The sequence below is a fragment of the Microtus pennsylvanicus genome, chromosome 10, assembly GCF_037038515.1.
Source record: "Microtus pennsylvanicus isolate mMicPen1 chromosome 10, mMicPen1.hap1, whole genome shotgun sequence".
Lineage (NCBI taxonomy): Eukaryota > Metazoa > Chordata > Mammalia > Rodentia > Cricetidae > Microtus > Microtus pennsylvanicus.
Genome location: NC_134588.1, coordinates 13,524,609 through 13,543,979, shown reverse-complemented (window position 1 = coordinate 13,543,979; position 19,371 = coordinate 13,524,609). Strand labels below are relative to the sequence as shown.

Genomic DNA, 19,371 nt, shown 5'->3' with positions numbered 1-19,371 from the left:
GATTGCCTCTCATCCTGTCATGGCCAGGACTAAGTATGAGGAAGCTTGGGCTTTTCTTGTTCCAAGGGGCTGCTCCAAGTTCAGCATCTTGTGGAGGGACCCTGCCCAGGCAGATGCCACCTGCCACCCTATGACAATAGGGAACACAGGCCACACTTCAATCAGGAAAGCAGGGAGGGGCTTACCTTTCAACGTGCTGAGCGTAAAGCAAGACTCATCTTGGAAATTCTGAACCATCTGAAAGGCAAAAGAGAGACAGACACGCTCTTCTCAATGGTGTCTTCACAGCACTGCAGGCTGGGGCGGGGGAGGGGGAGCCGCAGAGGCAGCCCAGTCGGTGCTGTGTGAGCCTGAGGGCGGCACCAGAGCAGCACCAGGCTCCTCTGACCTCCGCATGCCCATGGGCCCAAGACAAAAGTTAGTAAAAGACAGAACATTTATTTATTTGCTGGGACATCTACTCTCTGTACTGGACTAAAGGAAGGTTTTATGTTACAACAAAAATCGATTTTTAAAAACTAAGCACAGAAACAGGCATGGAGAACTACACAAACCCCTCCCCATGTGCACCCTCAAGACACGCCGAAGAATATTGAGAGCAAAACGATGATGAATAAAGCTCATACCATCCCTGGCATTGCCAGTGGTGGGAGTGTGAGCCAAGTGGGATCTAAGCAATCATAGCACTCAGAGGCAGAGTGAGCCTCAGCTACACACATCAGCATTCATGAATCAAAAGCATACGGTAAGAGTGAAAAAATGGGGAATGCCCTGGAGGAGAGCATGGCTACTCCACACCTGGAAGTTTTTAAAGTAGGCGGAAAAAAGCGGCCTACTGGCGTGAGGACATGGACGGTTGGTAGCATGCTTGCTTTGCAGGAGTTTGATCCCCAGAACGCAGGTTAAAAACCCACCAAATAAAACAGGCATGATGCCGTGCGCTTGTAACTCTGGGCTGGGCAGATGGAAACAAGAGGATTGCTCAGCTTCCCTGAGCAGCCATCACAGCCTACTTGGCCAGCTCTAAGGCATGAAGAGCTCCTGTCTCCAAGGCCATGGTGGGTGGTGCCCAAGAAACAACAGCCAAGACCATCCTTCCGGTTAGGGAGAAAAAAAGAAACGTTTGCTATACAACACACATGGACAGGCAAAGGTCAAAGATGATTCGAGTCCACAGAGGGGTTTATAACCATCATAGTCTAGTAAACTGGGTACAGGGACTTGGATACTTATAAAAGTGTGTCAGTCAGGGTCAATGAGGTAGGTCAAGCACCTGCTGTGTGAGCCTGAAGACCTGAGTTTGAGTCACAAAACCCACAGAGGAGGGAGAGAAACCACTCACACATAGTGTCCTATGATCTCCATACACACACCACAGCATACAAATACCTGAATGCACACATGCACACACATGTAAAAACAAGATTAGATTGTATGAAATCTTTGCATGTGTATGCTGCATTTCCCAATATATAGTTCAGAAATAGGTAAAATATAGACACATACATAAACATGCACGCCAAAACCAACAGGTAGCAAAGCCCCTTTCAATTAAAACAAACAAAAAAGCAACCCACTTTTTATCGCCTGCTCTGGACTACTGCCTCAAATCCTACAAATGCACACACCTGTCGACCCTGCCCCTCCCTGCAGGGCCTAATGGTGCGTGAAGAACATTTATTCTATACCTCAGCCTGCTCCAGCTCGGACTCTTGGCCGCCCAGCCACTTGGGCATGAAAAAACCAGGGCCCACAAGGGCTTAATCAGTAACTCCCTTGTTTAATTGAGTGCCCTTGCACCCCAGGGGCTGGCTCCTTGCTGGCCAGGCTGCCTCCAGCACTCTGGGTAATTCCGAGCTGAAGGTTTCCAAATTGATTCGGGTTGAGTGGGAAGGAGACTTGGGGGAATGAGAATGGCCTACTTAGCCAAGGTGGCGTTTGAGGTCTGTTCTCTGCTTCACTTGCTTAACGGCCTGCTGCTGAGGGCACAGGGCAAGTGGGGGAGGGGCTTCCTCGGGGACTTGGGAAGTTGCAAAGCATTTACACTCAATGTTTTTATCTTCTCAAAATGAAATCTTCGGGGGCCTGTGGATGTGGCTCCACTGCTAGAGCGCTTGCTTAGCTAGCAAGTACAAAGCCCTGGGTTCCGCCTCCAGGGCTACAGAAACCAGGTGTGATACAGTAAGAGATGTAATCCCAACACTCTACTACCCCAGCACTAGGGAGGTGGAGGTGGGGAAACCAGCAAGTCAAGGTTATTCTCGGCTACACAGCAAGTTCAAGACCAGCCTAGGCTACAGATCCTGTCCCAAACAAGCAATTCTCTCTGAGGCACGAAGTGGCATGTCTTCTACTCCACTGAGCAGTCTCCACTCCAGGGCCTTCCACCCGCCTCACTCATCTTAGTCAGCTCTAGAGGCAGGGACTTCTGGTTCCATTTTCGTTTTCTGTGAAATGGAAGCTGCTTTAAGCTAGACTTGGCGGTGGCACATGGCTGCAGTTCCAGTGCCCACAAGGCAGTGGCAGGAAGACTGCGCATGATCACGGCTAGCCGGGTCTACGGTGAGTGCTGGGCTGGTCAGGGCTCTACACTGAAGTCAGAACAGAACGAAGAAGTGTGACTCCATTAAGCTGGGCCTGTGACACACTTCTGGGACCCTGGCCCTTGGGAAGCAGAGGCAAGCAGAGCCCTGCCACAAGTCAAGGCGAGTCTGGTCTACATCACGAGTTTCAGGATGACTAGAGTTTCATAAGCAGACTTTGTCACAAAACAAAAGCAAAACCAAACCAAACCACAGCACCCATTCCTCAAGAGGCTGAATCTGTTACTTGCCCAGTCCTCCAAAGGCTTCTTCATCTGGGTTTCCACCAGATCTCCACCCCATCTCAGCTGTCACATCGGTGGGCAACCTCTCAGTGTCTCTGTGCCTCAGTTTCCTATGTGTGACATGGGATCCTAGTGGGGACTTCAGTGTACGTACGTGTACACACACACACACACACACACACAGAGAGAAAGAGAGAGACAGAGAGAGAGAGAGAGAGAGAGAGAGAGAGAGAGAGAGAGAGAGAGAGAGAGCGCAGCAAGGCACAGCAGCATTAGCTGGTTTGGATCTGCAGTGTCTCCCCGAGGCCCCAGTGTTGAATGCTTGGTCTTGGCCTCTGGTGCTTCTGGGGTAAGAGGTTTACTGGGCCCAGTAAATAAGGCTTAGTGTTGAATGGGATATGGGGACCTGTGCCCCGCCCTCACCCCCTTCCTTCTTGGTCATAGTGAGAACAATATGTTCACTCTCCTACCATGAAGGGCTAATATCACCACCAGGCCCCAATAACAGGAAACTGCCAGACCGAAATCTCTCACACTGTGAAACAGTCGTGTGTGTGTGTGTGTGTGTGTGTGTGTGTGTGTGTGTGTGTGTTAGCTCCTTCTCTCCGGCACAGAGATTACACTGGGGTATACACCGTGTCCAGCTGTTGATATGGGTACAGGAGATCGAATCCAGGTGCTCACACTTCAGATGAGCTCTTTACCGAGCCTTCCCCCAAAATGAACCTTTCTTCTTAGGTTTGCGATCCCAGGTATTTGCTACAGTGCCAGAAAGCTAACTGTTTCCATTCTGAACAGTCAGTGGAAGGAAGATCCAGGACGCCACAAGCTTCAGATTATCTGATCCATCGTGGGCAAGGGATACCCAATTTGGTGGGCAAGTCGGCTCAACACATCTCTCCTCCCTGAAGGGCGGGGGCAAGGTTCCAACAGGACTCTGTGACTTCCTAGACCTTCTGCTAGCAGCTGCTTCCAGCTTCCTTCCATGGGACTGTGTTGAGCAAGAACAAGCCTATTGGGCCCTGGAGATGGCTGAACTAATAATGGTGTTTGCCCCACCTCCGATCTCTAGGTAGCATGTGGTGGAAGGAGAGCACTGATCCAGCAAGCCGTCCTCTCATCTGTGTGCAGCGGCACTTGAGCACCCACTCACCCACCTGGCACCCCTCACAAAATAAAGAAATACATGTAATAAAATGTGTTTAATTATAGGGCTTGTTGCCAGTCCCTTATAGAGGGAGGGCAGGAGAAGGATTCTTGGCTCCTCATGTGAAGCTGATTCTTCCTACAGCTCCCTCCCAGGTTTATGTAATTAGTTTGGAAGGGTAACTGAAAGAGAGACTCTAGGGTCACCTGCACTCCTGTTAAGTGAACCTAATAAATTAATCAGTCCTGGAATTGTTACTTTAGTCTGTGGTTGATGTCCTATCTCAGGGGAGAAGACAGTTGTTCATGTTTCCCCGGGGAAAGGCTCGCGACGTCAACGTGGCAGCCCTTTAGACGCAGTCGTGATCAGAACATCCCTTGCACCGCAAGTGGCTGTTACAGATCCAGCTTTGAGCAAGCCACACACGTAGAAAACACTGAGAACCCTGACCAATGGCCTCTCCAGCCCTCCCAACCTGCCTATGTTGCCATCCTTATGCTGTGGTGACCCTCAACCACAAAATTATTTCGCTGTCACTTCATAACTTAATTTTGCTGCTATCGTGAATCATAACTCTTGGAGGCAGCGGTTTGATAGAGGGGTTGTGACCCACAGGTTGAGAACCTCTGCTGTAGCGTCTGCTACTATGTGGGGATCTGGGGCTCCTCCTGAGGTCCAGGTCAGCTCACCTCATTGCTCACCACCACATGGATGCCAGTGGGGCCCTGCCGGTAAACCCGGTGGATGTGCTGCGGGGGGATGCTGTACAGGCTGGCGATCTTCTCGATCAGCTCCAGGGTGGTCAGCTCTTCCAGGAAAATGGCATGGTACACTGGAGAGGAGGAGCAAGTGCCTTCTTTAAGGGGCCATTAAATGAACAAGAACCTGTCCCATCATGAGAAGCTTCCGTGTGAGGATGCTCATGCCCAGAGCCATGGATTCTGCTGGAAGCTGAGGAGGCTGGTAGAGCCTACTGACAGGTAAGCATAGCCTGGCTGGTTTTGTCTCTCAAGGGCACAGACCCAACCAGACCACAATGTACCCAACTAGAGGAGGGGAGGCCTAGAGGAACAACGGAATTCAGATGCGGTGCCTGGAGGGCACACAGCCTGCACCATGGGAGGAGAGCGCGCCATGTCACCTTCCAGGGGTTACTCGGTGGCAGAAGGATCTTTAAAGACAATTATTAGTGCATGCTGGGGAACCAGCCAACTGAGCACCAGAATTCATTGCTCTGTTTCCTTGCCGTGGATGCCACATGACCTGGTGCATCTGCCACATGGACTGTGCCCCCAGACTGTGAGTCATAACAGACTTCCTTCCTGAAGTTGCTGTTGCTTGGAGAAAAGTAACTAAAACACCGAGAGCAAAAACTGAACAGACTCAGGAGACAGCTGCAGGCTCCGCCCCACTCACCAAACAGGCTATTGTCCCCGCTGCCATCCTGCTCCTGGGGCAAGGGAAGTCGATTCTGCTCCATCTCCTGACAGACATAGATGGTCATCTTTGGCCTCACATTCCTGGCAAAAGAAAAGAAAATAATTCACAAATATGATAGGTTGTTGCTCTAGAATGTTCTGGAATGCTCTAGAATGTTCTGGAACCTTGAGTAGAATTTGCAGTGTGGAGGGATTTAGGGAAAGTGGGTGTTAGGGGTGCAGAGTGCTTCTCATGGTCTCCCGGGATAGAATTCAGCGCTGGTGGATGTTTGTGGAAACTATTTTTTTTTTCATTGCACAGCTCCTAGGAGGCAGATCTATGGCTCCTCCTCAACTGTGTTCCCTCACTCCACAACTGTGCTGTCTCCAGCTGGCTAATTGGTTTGAACTTCAGGGCTCAGGAGCAGCTCAACAACCCAGCACATGTTGGCATACACAAGCTCTGGGTTCCAGTCTCAGCACCAGAAAGAATAAGGAGCACAAAATCTCAGTAAGAACTTAAACTGGATTTGACTGTGATGTGAACTCTAGTACCAGGTTTCTGGACTAGCATAGAACATTTCGTTTCCATGGTAGTAGAGAGTTCTGTCAGACAGCATCACCTTGAAGATTGCACTGTCTGCTCTCAGCCAAGACTCTGCAACTGTCCAGACTCTGCGCTACTGACTAAAGGCCAAGATCCAAGGGTCCAATGGAGGAAAGGGAGGTTGTGATGGTTAATATTAATTGAGGGTCTAGAATCATGTAGGGGACAAACTTCTGTGAGGGAGGGAGTTTCTAAATTGGTGTCAGTGAGGTGAGAAGCCCCACCATAAATGTAGGCAGCAGTATTTCATGAACCAGGGTCTCCTACCCCACACAAAGAAGAAAGCAATTGAACATTCTTCTCTTCCTGTTTCCTGACTTTAAAGACACAATGTGACCAGCCACTTCCCGCTACTGCAGCCATGACTTCCTTGATGAACTGTACTGTGAGGAGCAGAGGAAGCCCTGAGTGAATGTGTTTTGTTGCCACTAGTTGGCCGTGTCAAGGACCCAGACCTCAGACCCATGGGAAAACAGCAAAGCCTTGCCCTGGAGTGGGGCTCAGAGTCCATGTGTGAATATGGATAGTGAGTTCAGAAAACATCTGCCATGTGATGTGGGATTCCCCTCTGTATGCTGTGAATATCACTGGTTAATAAAGGAACTTCTTTGAGCCTATAGCAGAGCAGGGTAGGGCGGAGCAGAGCTAGGAGGGGAGGACTGGTCTGAAGGCAGAGAGAAAAGGGGGGGGTCAGAGAGTAGTCAATACAGATGCCACAGCATAAACAGCAGCCTCGTAGTGATACACAGATTACTAGAAATGGGTTAAACTAAGATATAAGAGTTAGCCAATAAGGAGCTAGAGCTAATGGACCAAGCGGTGTTTTAAATATAGTTTCTGTGTGGTTATTTCGGTTCTGGGCGGCTGGGACAAACAACCGGTGTCCTCCAACAAACACCGTGGCTCCCCCCCTTGATGTTTCCGGCCTGAAGACTACTCCCCTACAGAGACTGCTCCCACTGAGGTTAGCTAAACCATCCTTCCTCAACTGTGCACCGGAAAACCTCCTTCCTGCTTGTCTGTGGCACTAACCCTTGTTCAGCTGCATGCAATCACCCACCTCCGTTCAGCTCTAATAAACACACTGAGCCTGCCTCCATCAGGAGCCCAGTCTTTCCAAGCCTGGCTTTCCTGTATGTGTATCTGTCCTTTCTTCATTCCCTAGCGGCCCCAGTCTGGTCCGTCCCTGGAGCCGTGCTGGATGTGGCACTGTACCTTCAAACCACGAGCCAAAGCAAACCTTCCTCTTCATAAGCCGCCTTTGCCAGGCATTGTCGAGGCAAAGAGAAAAGGAACTAATACTGAGGTGCTTGTGAGTGAGGACCACGGAGCCCCGTGTCACGTGATCTCCACATGGCATCTCCTTCACTATCCACCCTCCCAACGTCTCCTCCAGCATTTACCCCAGTGCTGGGGTATGGAGGGACTCCTTCCATCAGCTGGCCCCACCAGCAGGCACACCCACAGTTCAAAAGGCTGGGGTGGGGTTTCTTGCTATACACAGGCAGCCTAGTAGCCAGTCTTTGGCTGGCTTCTGTACAACCGGCACCTACCTGCCTTTGATGGCATTGAAGAGTCGAATCCCATCTGCAGGGCCACAAACCTGGACCAAATCATCTCTAGACATTTTCAGCAGGTCAGCACCTAAGCGGAGACATGCAGCACCATTTACATGGCATACACCTCCAGACCCCACAGCAGGGTTGGGGCAAAGTAGGTCCAGCTCCACCCTCAGTGAGCATTAGACATTCCACAGAGAGAAATGGCATTAGGCTAAACAACCCCAGGAGGTCACAGCCATACAACGTCAGGGCCTGCACGACAGGTATGCGCTGTCCTGATTCGCTAAGAGGGCCTGCCGTTTTTAATACTACCAACGTGACAGGATCTAACAAGCCTCTGGGCAAGTTTGTGAGGAGTTTCTAGACTCGGTTAACAGAGATGGGAAGATCCACCCTGAACGTGGGCAGCACCAACTCATGGTCTGGGCTTCTGGACTGAATAAAGAGAGGAAGGAAGCTGAGCTCCAGCGTCCATCTTGGTTTCTAGGCTGTGGATGATGACCTATGAGCAGCTGCCTCACACTCTTGCTGCCTCAACTTCCCCGCCTTGAACTCTTATCTTCGAACTGTGTAGAGCCAGTTCTTCAAGCTGTGAGAAAGGGAATCCACACTGAGGGCTCCCCTGGACACAGCCACGGGCCCACGGGACCCTAACTCCACAACGCTCACCCGAGAAGCTGGCGAAGAGCCGGCAGAACTGTGAGAAGCGGTTGCGGTGCAGCCACTGCTGGGCATCCTGGATAGAGGCTGAGGGGAGCAGGTGCTGTGAGTGAGAGAAAGAAGGCTCAACACGGTCACAGAGCCAGAGGGACCACCAGCAAGCCAACACCCATGCATACTTACATCACTGCCCAGGGGCAAGGGCTCCACGGGGTGCGTAGGTGAGCTGTTGCTGTAATGGAAAAGAGATGGTAGATGAACATGCGAACTTCCAGGGACATGAAGAAGATTCCAGAGCCTACCTACAAGGTGCCTACATTCCAGCAGGTGTGTGACTGCCTGAATCAGACAAACTGTCCTAATCTCTCACAATGTCTCTTGAACTCACCTGTTACTGCATGGGAAGTTTAGCATGTTCAAGCAACTACTCTACCTGTGTAGTCTGCAGCAAAAACCAAAAAGGGCTACCCTTGCGACGGTTCAGCTTGGTAGGATTTACAATCACCATGGAAACAAACCTCTGCACATGTCTGGGAGCAAGTTTCTACATCAAGCTAATTGAGGTGGGAAGACCCACTCCACATCAGCATCCCATGGGCTGGGGTCCTGGGGTGGGAAAACCCACTCTACACATCAGCATCCATGGGCCGGGGTCCTGGGCTGAGAAGACCCACTCCACATCAGCATCCCATGGGCTGGGGTCCTGGGCTGAGAAGACCCACTCTACACATCAGCATCCATGGGCTGGGGTCCTGAGGTGAGAAGATCCACTCTACACATCAGCATCCATGGGCTGGGGTCCTGGGCTGAGAAGACCCACTCTACACATCAGCATCCCATGGGCTGGGGTCCTGGGCTGAGAAGACCCACTCTACACATCAGCATCCCATGGGCTGGGGTCCTGGGCTGAGAAGACCCACTCCACATCAGCATCCCATGGGCTGGGGTCCTGGGCTGAGAAGACCCACTCTACACATCAGCATCCCATGGGCCGGGGTCCTGGGCTGAGAAGACCCACTCTACACATCAGCATCCCATGGGCTGGGGTCCTGGGCTGAGAAGACCCACTCTACACATCAGCATCCATGGGCTGGGGTCCTGGGCTGACTATAAGGGAGAAAGGGAGCTGAGCTGAGCATCCATCTCTACATCCTGCATCCTAACTGGATGTAGTGTGACCAAATGCCTCACACTCTGGCTGCTGTGGCTTCTACACAGTGATAGACTGTTCCTCCTTGAATTGTGAGCTGAGATAAATCCTTCCTTAAGACACTTCTTGTCAGGAATTTTTGTCCCAGTGCAAGGAAATTTCTATAATACCCAAGAGTTCTAGTCTAAGGAAAGGACAAGGTGACCAGGCCACACTCCTTATAGGAATTCTGCACCTAGGAAGCTGCAGTTGGACCAGAATCATCAACTGAATCCTAGCCAGAAGGGCACATTCAGGGGTACAACCTGGATACACAAGTTGGTACCAACTTAGGAAGAAAATCATGGCCTGGGTTTTCCCAGTAGGAAGGTACAGAAGTGCTTGCCAGCACACTCAAGTCCCAACACCCACACGAAAACTTGTGTGGTAGGGCATGCCTCTAATCCCAGTGCTGGAGACGAGACAGAAACTTCACTGGAGAGCACTGGCTGCCAGTTTTACCAAGTCAGTGAGCAGAAGACACCCGGCATCAACTTCTGGTTTCCACGTGCAGACACATGCACACACACATACATATTTACGTGCACACACACATACAGTCCCCTTGCAGAGATGACCCTCATCCCAGACATCAGCAGCTTTCCACTGTCTGTATCACAGGTCCATCACTGGTGTTGAACCCTAGCTCCCTTCTGCATCAGGGAAAGCAGGGCTTATGGAAGTTAAGGAAGTTGCTCCCCAGAGTATACACATTAAAGAGCAGGTTTGTCTGAACTAAATGGCCCTTTTCTTTTTATTCTATACTCACGAGAAGACATTTCACAATGGTAAAACCAGGCTCACAGGCAGCCTTGCTTTTTCTTTTTTTTAAATTTTTTTGATCATATCTCCTTTAGTTTGGGCTAGCCTTTAACTTGCTACATAATCTTAAACTTCTTGATCCTCTTCCACCTCCAGAATGCTGGAATCACAGGTGCCACCACACCAGGTGCTGAAGATCAAACCCAGCGTTTCCTCTACCAAATGAGCTCCAGCTCCATCCCCAACACTGATTTTTCATTAAAGACTGCTGAGGACTGCTGAGCAGGGGCTCAAGGCGCAAACCACACCGGCTAACAGCATCCAGGCTGGAGTCTCCTCACTACCAGGGCATTACTACAGAGCCATCATAGTGATGTCAAGAGCTTCGGTCTGCACTCGCCAGGGCCTCAAGCCTATCTGTGGCCAAGTCAGCCAAGGTTCAGCAAAACTAGCTTTGGTACAACAAACACGGAAACCCAGGGTGGAGGCTCCTACCTCGACAGTCCCTCAGGAAGCATACACCAGAGTTAGAGAGAAAACCAAGGAGAACCTTCTAAATGCCTCAGCCACCCAGCATCCACCTCAGGTGAACACTGGCCTTCAAGGTAAATTCTCACAAACCCAATGCCACTTGTGGAAGTATGCAGAAACACATAAACACACACATACACAATCTCTCTCTCTCTCTCTCTCTCTCTCTCTCTCTCTCACACACACACACACACACACACACACACACACACACACACACACATAACCAGGTGTGATGATACACAAGAGGCTGGCAAAGTAGGACTCCAACCAAGCTCCAGGCCAGCCTGTGCTAACCAAAAGCTCAAGGCCAGTCTGGATTATACACAACCCTACCTCAGGAACCCAAGGCTAAATAAGGGAGCTGAGGGTGTAGCTCAGTGGTAGGGCTCTTGCCCTGGATTCTACCCCCAACATGGGGGTCAGACAAGGAATAGATAAATATAGCTGCAATTGCTATAGCAGTTAGCCACACTAAAACCCAAATAGATGCCAGGCTATGGGATGAAGGAAGTGGACCCAAACAGGAACCTCTACCCCAATGCATGCCAGAACCCCAAGGAAAGGAAGGTTGGACATACCCTTCACCGAGGCCAAAGCTGTTGGGAGAGCCATTATAGCTTGGGGATGGAGCACTGTTCACCTGGTAGGCTACATCAGGCCACGGAGAGCACTGTGGGAAGAGATACAGGACAGTGTGACTCAACAGCTATCTTAGGACAAACTCAAGAGAGCGGCCCACGCACCTTAGGCCCTTTGACGTAAGCAATCAGTACTGACATGTCAGCACAGCCCATACTGACAGCACTCACAAAGAGCCATGGCCAGCCACACTGCATGGACACCCAACATGACATGGAGCAGGCAAACCAAGAAGTGCACCCCTTTCAGCTTCCTGGTAGTCAACCCGAAGGAGGAAAGAAGCATCATGTAATGCCTAAACCCACAAATCCAGACAATCAAACCCCAACTAGTCACATATGTTGAAATACGTGTGGAAGATATAAGGAAGATAGATAACTTCTAAAGAAGAAAACAGTGCAATTCAGAGCTAAAACCCACTCTATAAAGTGAGGAGACAGCATGCAGGGCAGGGCTGCAGCAAGCTGGAGGGGTCCTGGAATTCTTCCAAGAGTTGTTCCTCCCAGCCAACGTGCACAGTTACTCCACTTTAGTACCCATCTGGGCTCCAAAAGATGGAAACATGTATAATGCGAGCCTTCCCCTGGAGAACATTCCAATGCACAGGCCAGTCGCAGGTGCTAGGGAGAGAACACAGACCTCCAGGGAAAGGGAGCGCCCCAAGCCTGAGTTTCTTCCCTTCCCTCTCTCGTAGGCTTGGAGAGGGGCAGCCTGAAGCATTCCTAAAGACTGACTATCCCCCACCAAATGCCAGGTTGGTAAATATTTAACCATTGTGAGTGTGGGCTGGAATTTGTTGATGCTAAATCCTACTGAGGGAGGAAATCTGATGAGCTGATAGAAGGGGCACGCTGGCATCCCAAGGTCACAGCCTGGATTCCTTGTGCCAGCTACGCTGTGCTATGGTGAGGGCCTGCACAGCCACAGAGCACACTCTCTTCTTTCAGGGAAGTCGGGATTAGAACAGAGAATTGGGGCTCAGCCAGGATGAGAAACATCACTAGATGGGGTATTCCTGGCAACGTCATCAGCCAGGCATGGACCAGGCATGGGAAGAAACTGCATGAAACAGTCCTTGTGTCCTGCTGGCAGGGAGCATGCGGAAACTTTCCTGTTCTGGGCTCCCTGCCCACTGTCACCCTCAGGAAAATAAAGTGCCAGTACATACTTGCAAACCTCATTAGCTTTTTATCCAGCTTATGCAAACATGCCTCGCATGTGTCTTACACATACACACATAGGCATATGCACAGCTAGGACATGGCCTCCCTCCTCTTGGATTTCTACACGCAAGTCTCACCATCACCAGAGCCTTGACCTTGCATGGCCATCCTGGGTCTTATACACGCCTTCAAGGGGAATCCAACTAGTCAAAAATCCCCAACACAGTAAGGAATGGCTATTTAAAAGAAAATAGACCAGCAAAAGTAAAGCCAGTGACAGGAAGCAGGGAGAGCTGGCGATGGCTTCTGAGCAGCTCTCTGAACCCAAGGATGGCTGCAGAGGGCTGCTTCTGTGGTGTCAGGAAGTGCATGTCTGTATCTGTCCGAAGAAGAACTAGCCAGTGCTGGGGACGGGCTGGGGCTCAGTGGCCGAGCATTGTATGCACCTGAGATCTTGGCCAGGGTCCAGCTCTGACACTGAATCTTAAATTTACTTGTGTATTTATTGTATTATGTGAGTATATATGGTGTGTGTGTGAGTGTGTGTGTATGTGTGTGTTTGGCATGGCTTATGGTAGAAGTCAGTTCCTTCCTTCCACCTTGGACCTGGGGATCCAGTTGCTGGACTTATGCAGCAAGCACTTTTACTCTACTGAGCCATAAGTCTGTGCTTGCTTGCTGCACATTGTGGTGCACAGTTTTAATCCCAGGACAAGAAGCAGAGGCCAGCCTGGTCTGGTCTACATTGAGAGTTCCAGGACAGCCAGGGACACATAGAAGACCCAGTCTCAAACAGAAGCCAGCGCCTACACTACCAATCTGCTGTGCACCATGTCCTCGGCTCACTCCAAGCCCACTCCCAGCCGCAACTCACCTCAGTGAGGATGGTGGTTTCATAGGATGGCTGGTACTTCTCCTTCTCCTGAGCTGTTCTTTTTTCCATCTTTTCCCGGTCGGTTTTCTGTTTCCGGTCAGCTCCCTTTGGCTGCAAGTACAAAATACAGGGTCCCTTGGCTGGGAAAGGAAGAGGCCTCGGGCTCCCACATCAACCTGGCATCTGAAGAGCAGGCAGGACAGCTCTGCACCTCCCCTGAGGTCTTGAGCCAACTGTTTGGCAGCTCAGTAGGTACTTAGGAAAGATGGCTACCAATGGCCACTTGCTTCTGGGAGGAGCCATGGAGAACCAAGCAAGATGAGAGATACACCACAGTGCTGGGGTGACTGGTGGAGGTGAAAGTGCCTACTGGCAGGCAGCCTGTGCCATGCTCACCTCTACTCAGGCCCAGCATACCCAGCCCTCAACTCATCTCAACCTCAATGGTATATCTGTCTCTCTTGTAGCTAAATGACAGTGCAGAATCTCCGTGCTACTCAACAGTGCCCTGGCCTCACAGCCAAACCAGATAGGCTCAGGGCCCGAGCTGATGGCAACAGCCCGAGGCTACAGTCCCTTCCTTGTCCCTCCCCTGTGGCTTCCATTCTGCTTGGCATAAGACTCAGAGCCCCTCAGCCTGAGCAGTTTTATTACACACTTGTGCTATGCAGATACCAGCAATTAGTTCAGGTCTAGTGGCCTCCAGAACTCCCAGGCCAGTGTGTGCCTTCCTCAGGCCATGCCTTTCGGTTCCATGCTCAAGGGCTTCTAGGGAAGCCTCCTCCGGCTGGGTATGCTGGGCCTGCAAGTGGCCATTGGTAGCCATCTCCAGATTAAGATAAGCCTGCAGTGAGCTACACAGGGACACTAACAGCAGGCAGAGTATTCACTATGTGAACAGATGAAGCTGTGAGGGACCCAGGGTCATGGCAGCCACATCTAGCTCCCTGCTCTAATACCAACTTTAGCCTCTCCTTCTTGCCTCAGAGGCCACAGGTGAGGTAGGTGCGGCCAGACCGTCAACTAGCATGCATGGAGTAAAGCTCTCCACCGTGTGTCCTTCAAGGAGCTGGCTGGTCAGAACATGTTGGCTTTCTTTTTCAGAAACATGACACATCAAAAACTTGATTTTGGGGGGCTGTAAAGATGGCTCAGCAGTTAAGAGCACTGACTGCTCTTCCAGCAACTACATGGTGGCTCACAGCCATCTCTAGTGTGATTTGATTCCCTCTCCTGGGATAAAGGTGTGCATGCAAATAGAACACTCAGATACAGAAAATAAATACATAAATATTTTTTAAGAAAAAAAAAGAACTTGATTTTGATCCCCCTGAAACTACGTAAAAATAAAAAGGCCATGGCACAGTTGGATAAACTATGGGCAAACACTTCAAATTCCAGAGGTGGGGAAGCAGACCAGTAGATCCTTCAGACTAATGGTTGACCCCTGACCTCCACGTGCTACACATGTATACTCAACCCCCACATACACATACAAACACCCCTTAGACATACAGAGAGAAAAGGTATCTTATAGGTAACATGCCTGCCATGGACTCAAAGTACCAGAACACACAGAGGGTGATGGCAGTCTTGCTTTTCTGGGGGCACTAAGTCAGTTGGGGGGCAGCCTCAACTGCTCAGCCTCCAGGTCTATGGCTATCCCTGCTCAGGAACAGCAGCCTGAGCCTGCTGTCTCTCTAGTACATCCCTAGCGAAATCGACTCTTCCCTGGTCTCCAGTGCCAGCAGGTTCCAAATTCACCTGGATGTGAAGAAGGGGATTCTGGGACAGATATTAAGGCTGGTCACCTAACGTGACCTCTAATGGGAGGGGGCTCCAATTCTTTACAGGTAAACCTGCTAGTTACGGGCTAACCTCGCTCTCTAAGAATGGCAGGGGCCTAATGCACCTTCCATTTCTCTGAGGCCACAAGGGACTGTGGATAAGAACACTGGCTCCCACCTTCAGGAAATAATCCAGACTGAGGAGGTAAGAACCAGCGGTGAGAGACTGCAGGGTGAATCAGGACAGCAAGAGGCTGGATGGTCTTCTGAAGATGTTTCTTTCTAAGATGAATTTGTTTCTCCTGGTACTTGGGACAGAACTCAGGACCTCCTTGCATGCTAAAGCCAGCCCTCTACCACTGAGCCCCACACCACCTGAGAGTCTTCTCATTTGTAGAGTTCTTGTGAAATACGCACCATGCAAGTGTGAGAGCCTCAGTGTGGAACCAATACTCATGGAAAAAAGCCAGGTGTGACGACACACACACCTGGAATAATACTGGTGCTGAGGAGGCAGAGACAGGAGGATCCCGGGAGGTCAGGGCAGCCACACTGTATCGGTGAGCTCCGAGTTCAGTGAGAAACACTGTCTCAAAGACTAAGGCGGACAGTGAGCTGGAGAGATTGCTCAGGATAGAGGTGGAGAGATTGCTCAGGTGGAGAGATTGCTCTGGTGGAGAGATTGCTCAGCGGATAGAGGCAATGCCTGATGCCATGAGTTCAATCCCCAGGGCCCACATGGTAGAAGGAGAGCTGATTTCTGTCCTCTGACATCTGTAAAGTATTCTCTGTGTGTGTGTGTGTCCCTCCCTCCCTCCTCCTCCTCCTTCTCTCTCTCTCTCTCTCTCTCTCTCTCTCTCTCTCTCTCTCTCTCTCACACACACACACACACACACACACACACACACAAACCAACCAATGAAGAGAAAAACGGCACTGAGCTGGACTTCCAAGAATGGCCCCTTGGGCTCATGTTAACTTCTTTTTTGTTGTTTTGTCTGGGACAGGATCTCACTCACTTTGCTGCTCTGGCAGGCCTGGAGCTCACTTTGTAGACCAGGCTGGTCTGAAATCAAAGATTAAAGGCACCGGTACACCGGCATTTGCCCTCATGTTTAAGGAGATGCTACATGGGAGATCATATGAATTCCTGTGAAATTCTTGGAGTCTGGGAAAATACAACTCTAAAAAGATGCCAAGTCGGTCATTCTTAACAAAAGCAGAGCCTTATACTGATGTAGCGAGATACCCCATCCAACACTTTTGAGTAACCAGAGAAGGCTGGTCAGGGACAGGCCTAGATCCACGAGAGAGAAACGCAGGAGGCCATATACCCAGCAGGGTCTATGCTCTGGGCATATAGCAAAGCGTCATTGGCAGGCGGGTTTGATCGGGGTTGGCTTGAACACCTACCTTGAACACCTTGATCTGGCAGCTGGCAGAGTGGAGATGCTCCGTGTATTCCCCATTCTCGTTCTGCTTAAACGTGTCAATCTGCACCCGAAAAGGCACTCCTTTCTCACCCCCATGCTTCCTGGGGGTGAATTCTGTGCTGATACAGTGCACCTGGCAGGTGGGGGGGGCAGAAGTCAGGGAGGGGAGGAGTCTGGATGCCTTAAGCCTCCTCTCCCCCATGGACTGACCATCCATGCTTCAACTCCCGGCTCTGTTTAACTTCTCATTAACCCCCACATCAGGTCAAGCAAGGCCTCCCTGCTCTCTATCCATGAAACACACACAATGTCCACTTCTGTCCCTATCTGATCAGCTAAAGCCTTATCATTGTTTTGGTCCACTAAACAGCATCAGTTTTTACCCAGGAACCTGTCTCTTGGTATATCCTAGACTTGTAGAGCACATTCCTGTTGCTCTCTGAAATCCAGATATCCTGGTTACTGAGCAAGTCTGCAGCCATAGTCAGAATGCCCAACTCATCTCTGTCCTTCTGAGTGCTTACGACAGAGAAGATGCTGGATACTGTGCAGTGCTCTGATACTATACTGTTATAAAAGATAGCATTACTGCAATACAAATATAACTAAATTTTGTGACAAGCACATTACTTGCTCTTAAAGACTCTCAGTGTGTTCCAAAGTGTGTGTGCAAACACATGCCTGTGCACCTGGAACACAGATGTTGGCATTGTGGTTCTTCTTCAGCTGCTCCCCATTCAACTTAGCACTCGGAAGGCAGAGGCAGGTGGGTCTCTGGTGAGTTCAGGGCCAGCGTGGGTTACTTAGAGCAGTGGCTCTCAACCTTCCTAGTGCTGTGACCCTTTAACACAGTTTGTTCCTCAGGCTGTAGTGACCCCAACTATAAAATTATTTTCCCTGCTATTTCATCACTGTAATTTGCCACCGCTAGGAATCTATCTTTGGAGACAGAGGTTTGCTAAAAGATCACAAGACCCACAGGTTCAGAACCACTGACAGAGTATTCCAGGGCAGCCCAGGGCTTCATAGAAACACTGTCTCAAACAAAAATAGAAAACAAAACGAAAAACCCAACTTGTTACATTTTTATTCACTGTGTGTGTAAATGTGGGTGGGTGGGTGCCAAGGCCAGAAGAGCTTTTGGCAGTCAGCTCAACCCTTTACTATCTAGGTCCATGGAATTAAACTCAGGCTATCTGGCTTAGCACCGGGTGCCTGTACCTCAGGCCATCTCATGATTCCAAATACTTTTTTTTCTTTAATGGTGTGTGTGTGTGTTTGTGTGTGCGCGCGCGCACGCGTGTACACAGTGTGTTTGTGTGCATCTACATAGAGATTAGAGATCTACTTCAGTCTACCTTGATGTTCTACGTCAGGGTCTCTCCCAGGCCTGAGACTCACTAACTGAGCAAGGCTGGCTGCACTCACCTACTTTCACCCCCACCCCACCCCCACCACACAGTACATCACCATTCCAGTCTTTCTTATATGGAGGATTGAACCCAGGTCCGTAGGCTTTTGTGATGAATACTTTACAGACTGAGCCATCTCCCTAGCCTTGAAAATACCAAATCTTTTTCAACCTCACAGCGTTCTGTAAGCAAGAACCCAAACATAATTCCAACATTCCAAGTCCTCGCTTCAACCTCCTGACATGTGACCCTGAGCCCACCCATCCTTTGTCCTCCCTCAGCTATGTCCCTCCAACAGGCCGATAGGTGCTCCCCAAAGCTCCCAGGTTTGCTTACCTGAATGAATGCAGATGCTCTCTTTGCCGGATCCCACAAAAACTCCACAGCATTCAGTTGGGTTGGGCTGGCCCTGGGGTCCAAGATACCAACAGACAGTGGAACATCTGCACACACACACAAAGTGCAAAGTCAGATCCTAGATCCCAGATACCCCGCTGCTGATCTGAAACTAAGTTTCAAATCTCTGCTGGCAGACAGCCTGGCAGGAACTGCTTGCTGCCTTCATCCTTTCTTATGGAAAGTTCCTCTTGACTTCCATGTGGAAGGGCTGGCTGTTGCCCTGGTCTGCACACCCTATCATCAACGCAGCTTTTCCCAAAGCACAGCTGAGGGCTGTGGAAGTGGGGCGGTCAGTACCTGAGCCCTCCAGCTCTGCGATATGCCCACCCTTCCCTAGCCACTCATCAAAATCCTTGAGAGAGCCAGGCATGGCGGCACATGATGCACTCAGGAGGCAGAGGCAGGTGGATTTCTGTGAGTTTGAATTCGACATGGCCTACACAGAGTTTCAAGCCAGGTTGACTGGCCTTAAAGAACGCCCTGTGGGCAGCACCCAGTGAGTGGCTTGGGTCACCAATGAAAGCTCCTTCCTCCTTCCCTCCCTCTCCCTTCCGCATATGTATATTTGGGTATTTGTGCCAGTGTGTGTGTGTGCGCGCATGGACACATACACGCACATACATGACGACCACCCTTGGGTGCTTCGCCATAGTTTTCAGAACAGGGTCTCTCATCAACTCAGCTCAGTTAGCCAGACAGCAGGCACTAGGGATCTGCCTGTTTCTGCCTCCCCATTGCTGGGATCACAAGTGCCTGTCACCACACATGGCTTCTTTTTACACAGATTCTAGGGATTGAACTCAGGTCCTCATGCGTGCACTTGGCCAGCGAGACATCTCATCAGTCTCTGCCTGAGCCATCTCCAGTGCTGGGACTGCATGCATGTGCTGCCATGCTGGGCTTCCCTGTGAGCATAATTCCAAGTGGCATTCACAAAGAACCCCCACATGGCCCAAGT

General features: G+C 50.4%; 1 protein-coding gene across 1 annotated transcript in view; it reads right to left on the bottom strand.

The window, feature by feature from the left end:
- Tfcp2l1 (transcription factor CP2 like 1) overlaps positions 1–19,371 on the bottom strand; it is a 60,078-nt gene that overhangs the window by 5,046 nt on the left and 35,661 nt on the right. The window contains exons 5-14 of the mRNA XM_075987715.1: positions 18,351–18,457; positions 16,583–16,735; positions 13,383–13,493; positions 11,285–11,376; positions 8,405–8,453; positions 8,231–8,324; positions 7,553–7,643; positions 5,391–5,494; positions 4,664–4,806; positions 186–237 (exon numbers count right to left, since the gene is read on the bottom strand). Of these exons, the coding sequence (XP_075843830.1) occupies positions 186–237; positions 4,664–4,806; positions 5,391–5,494; positions 7,553–7,643; positions 8,231–8,324; positions 8,405–8,453; positions 11,285–11,376; positions 13,383–13,493; positions 16,583–16,735; positions 18,351–18,457 (996 nt within the window). The remainder of the gene's footprint in view (positions 1–185; positions 238–4,663; positions 4,807–5,390; positions 5,495–7,552; positions 7,644–8,230; positions 8,325–8,404; positions 8,454–11,284; positions 11,377–13,382; positions 13,494–16,582; positions 16,736–18,350; positions 18,458–19,371) is intronic.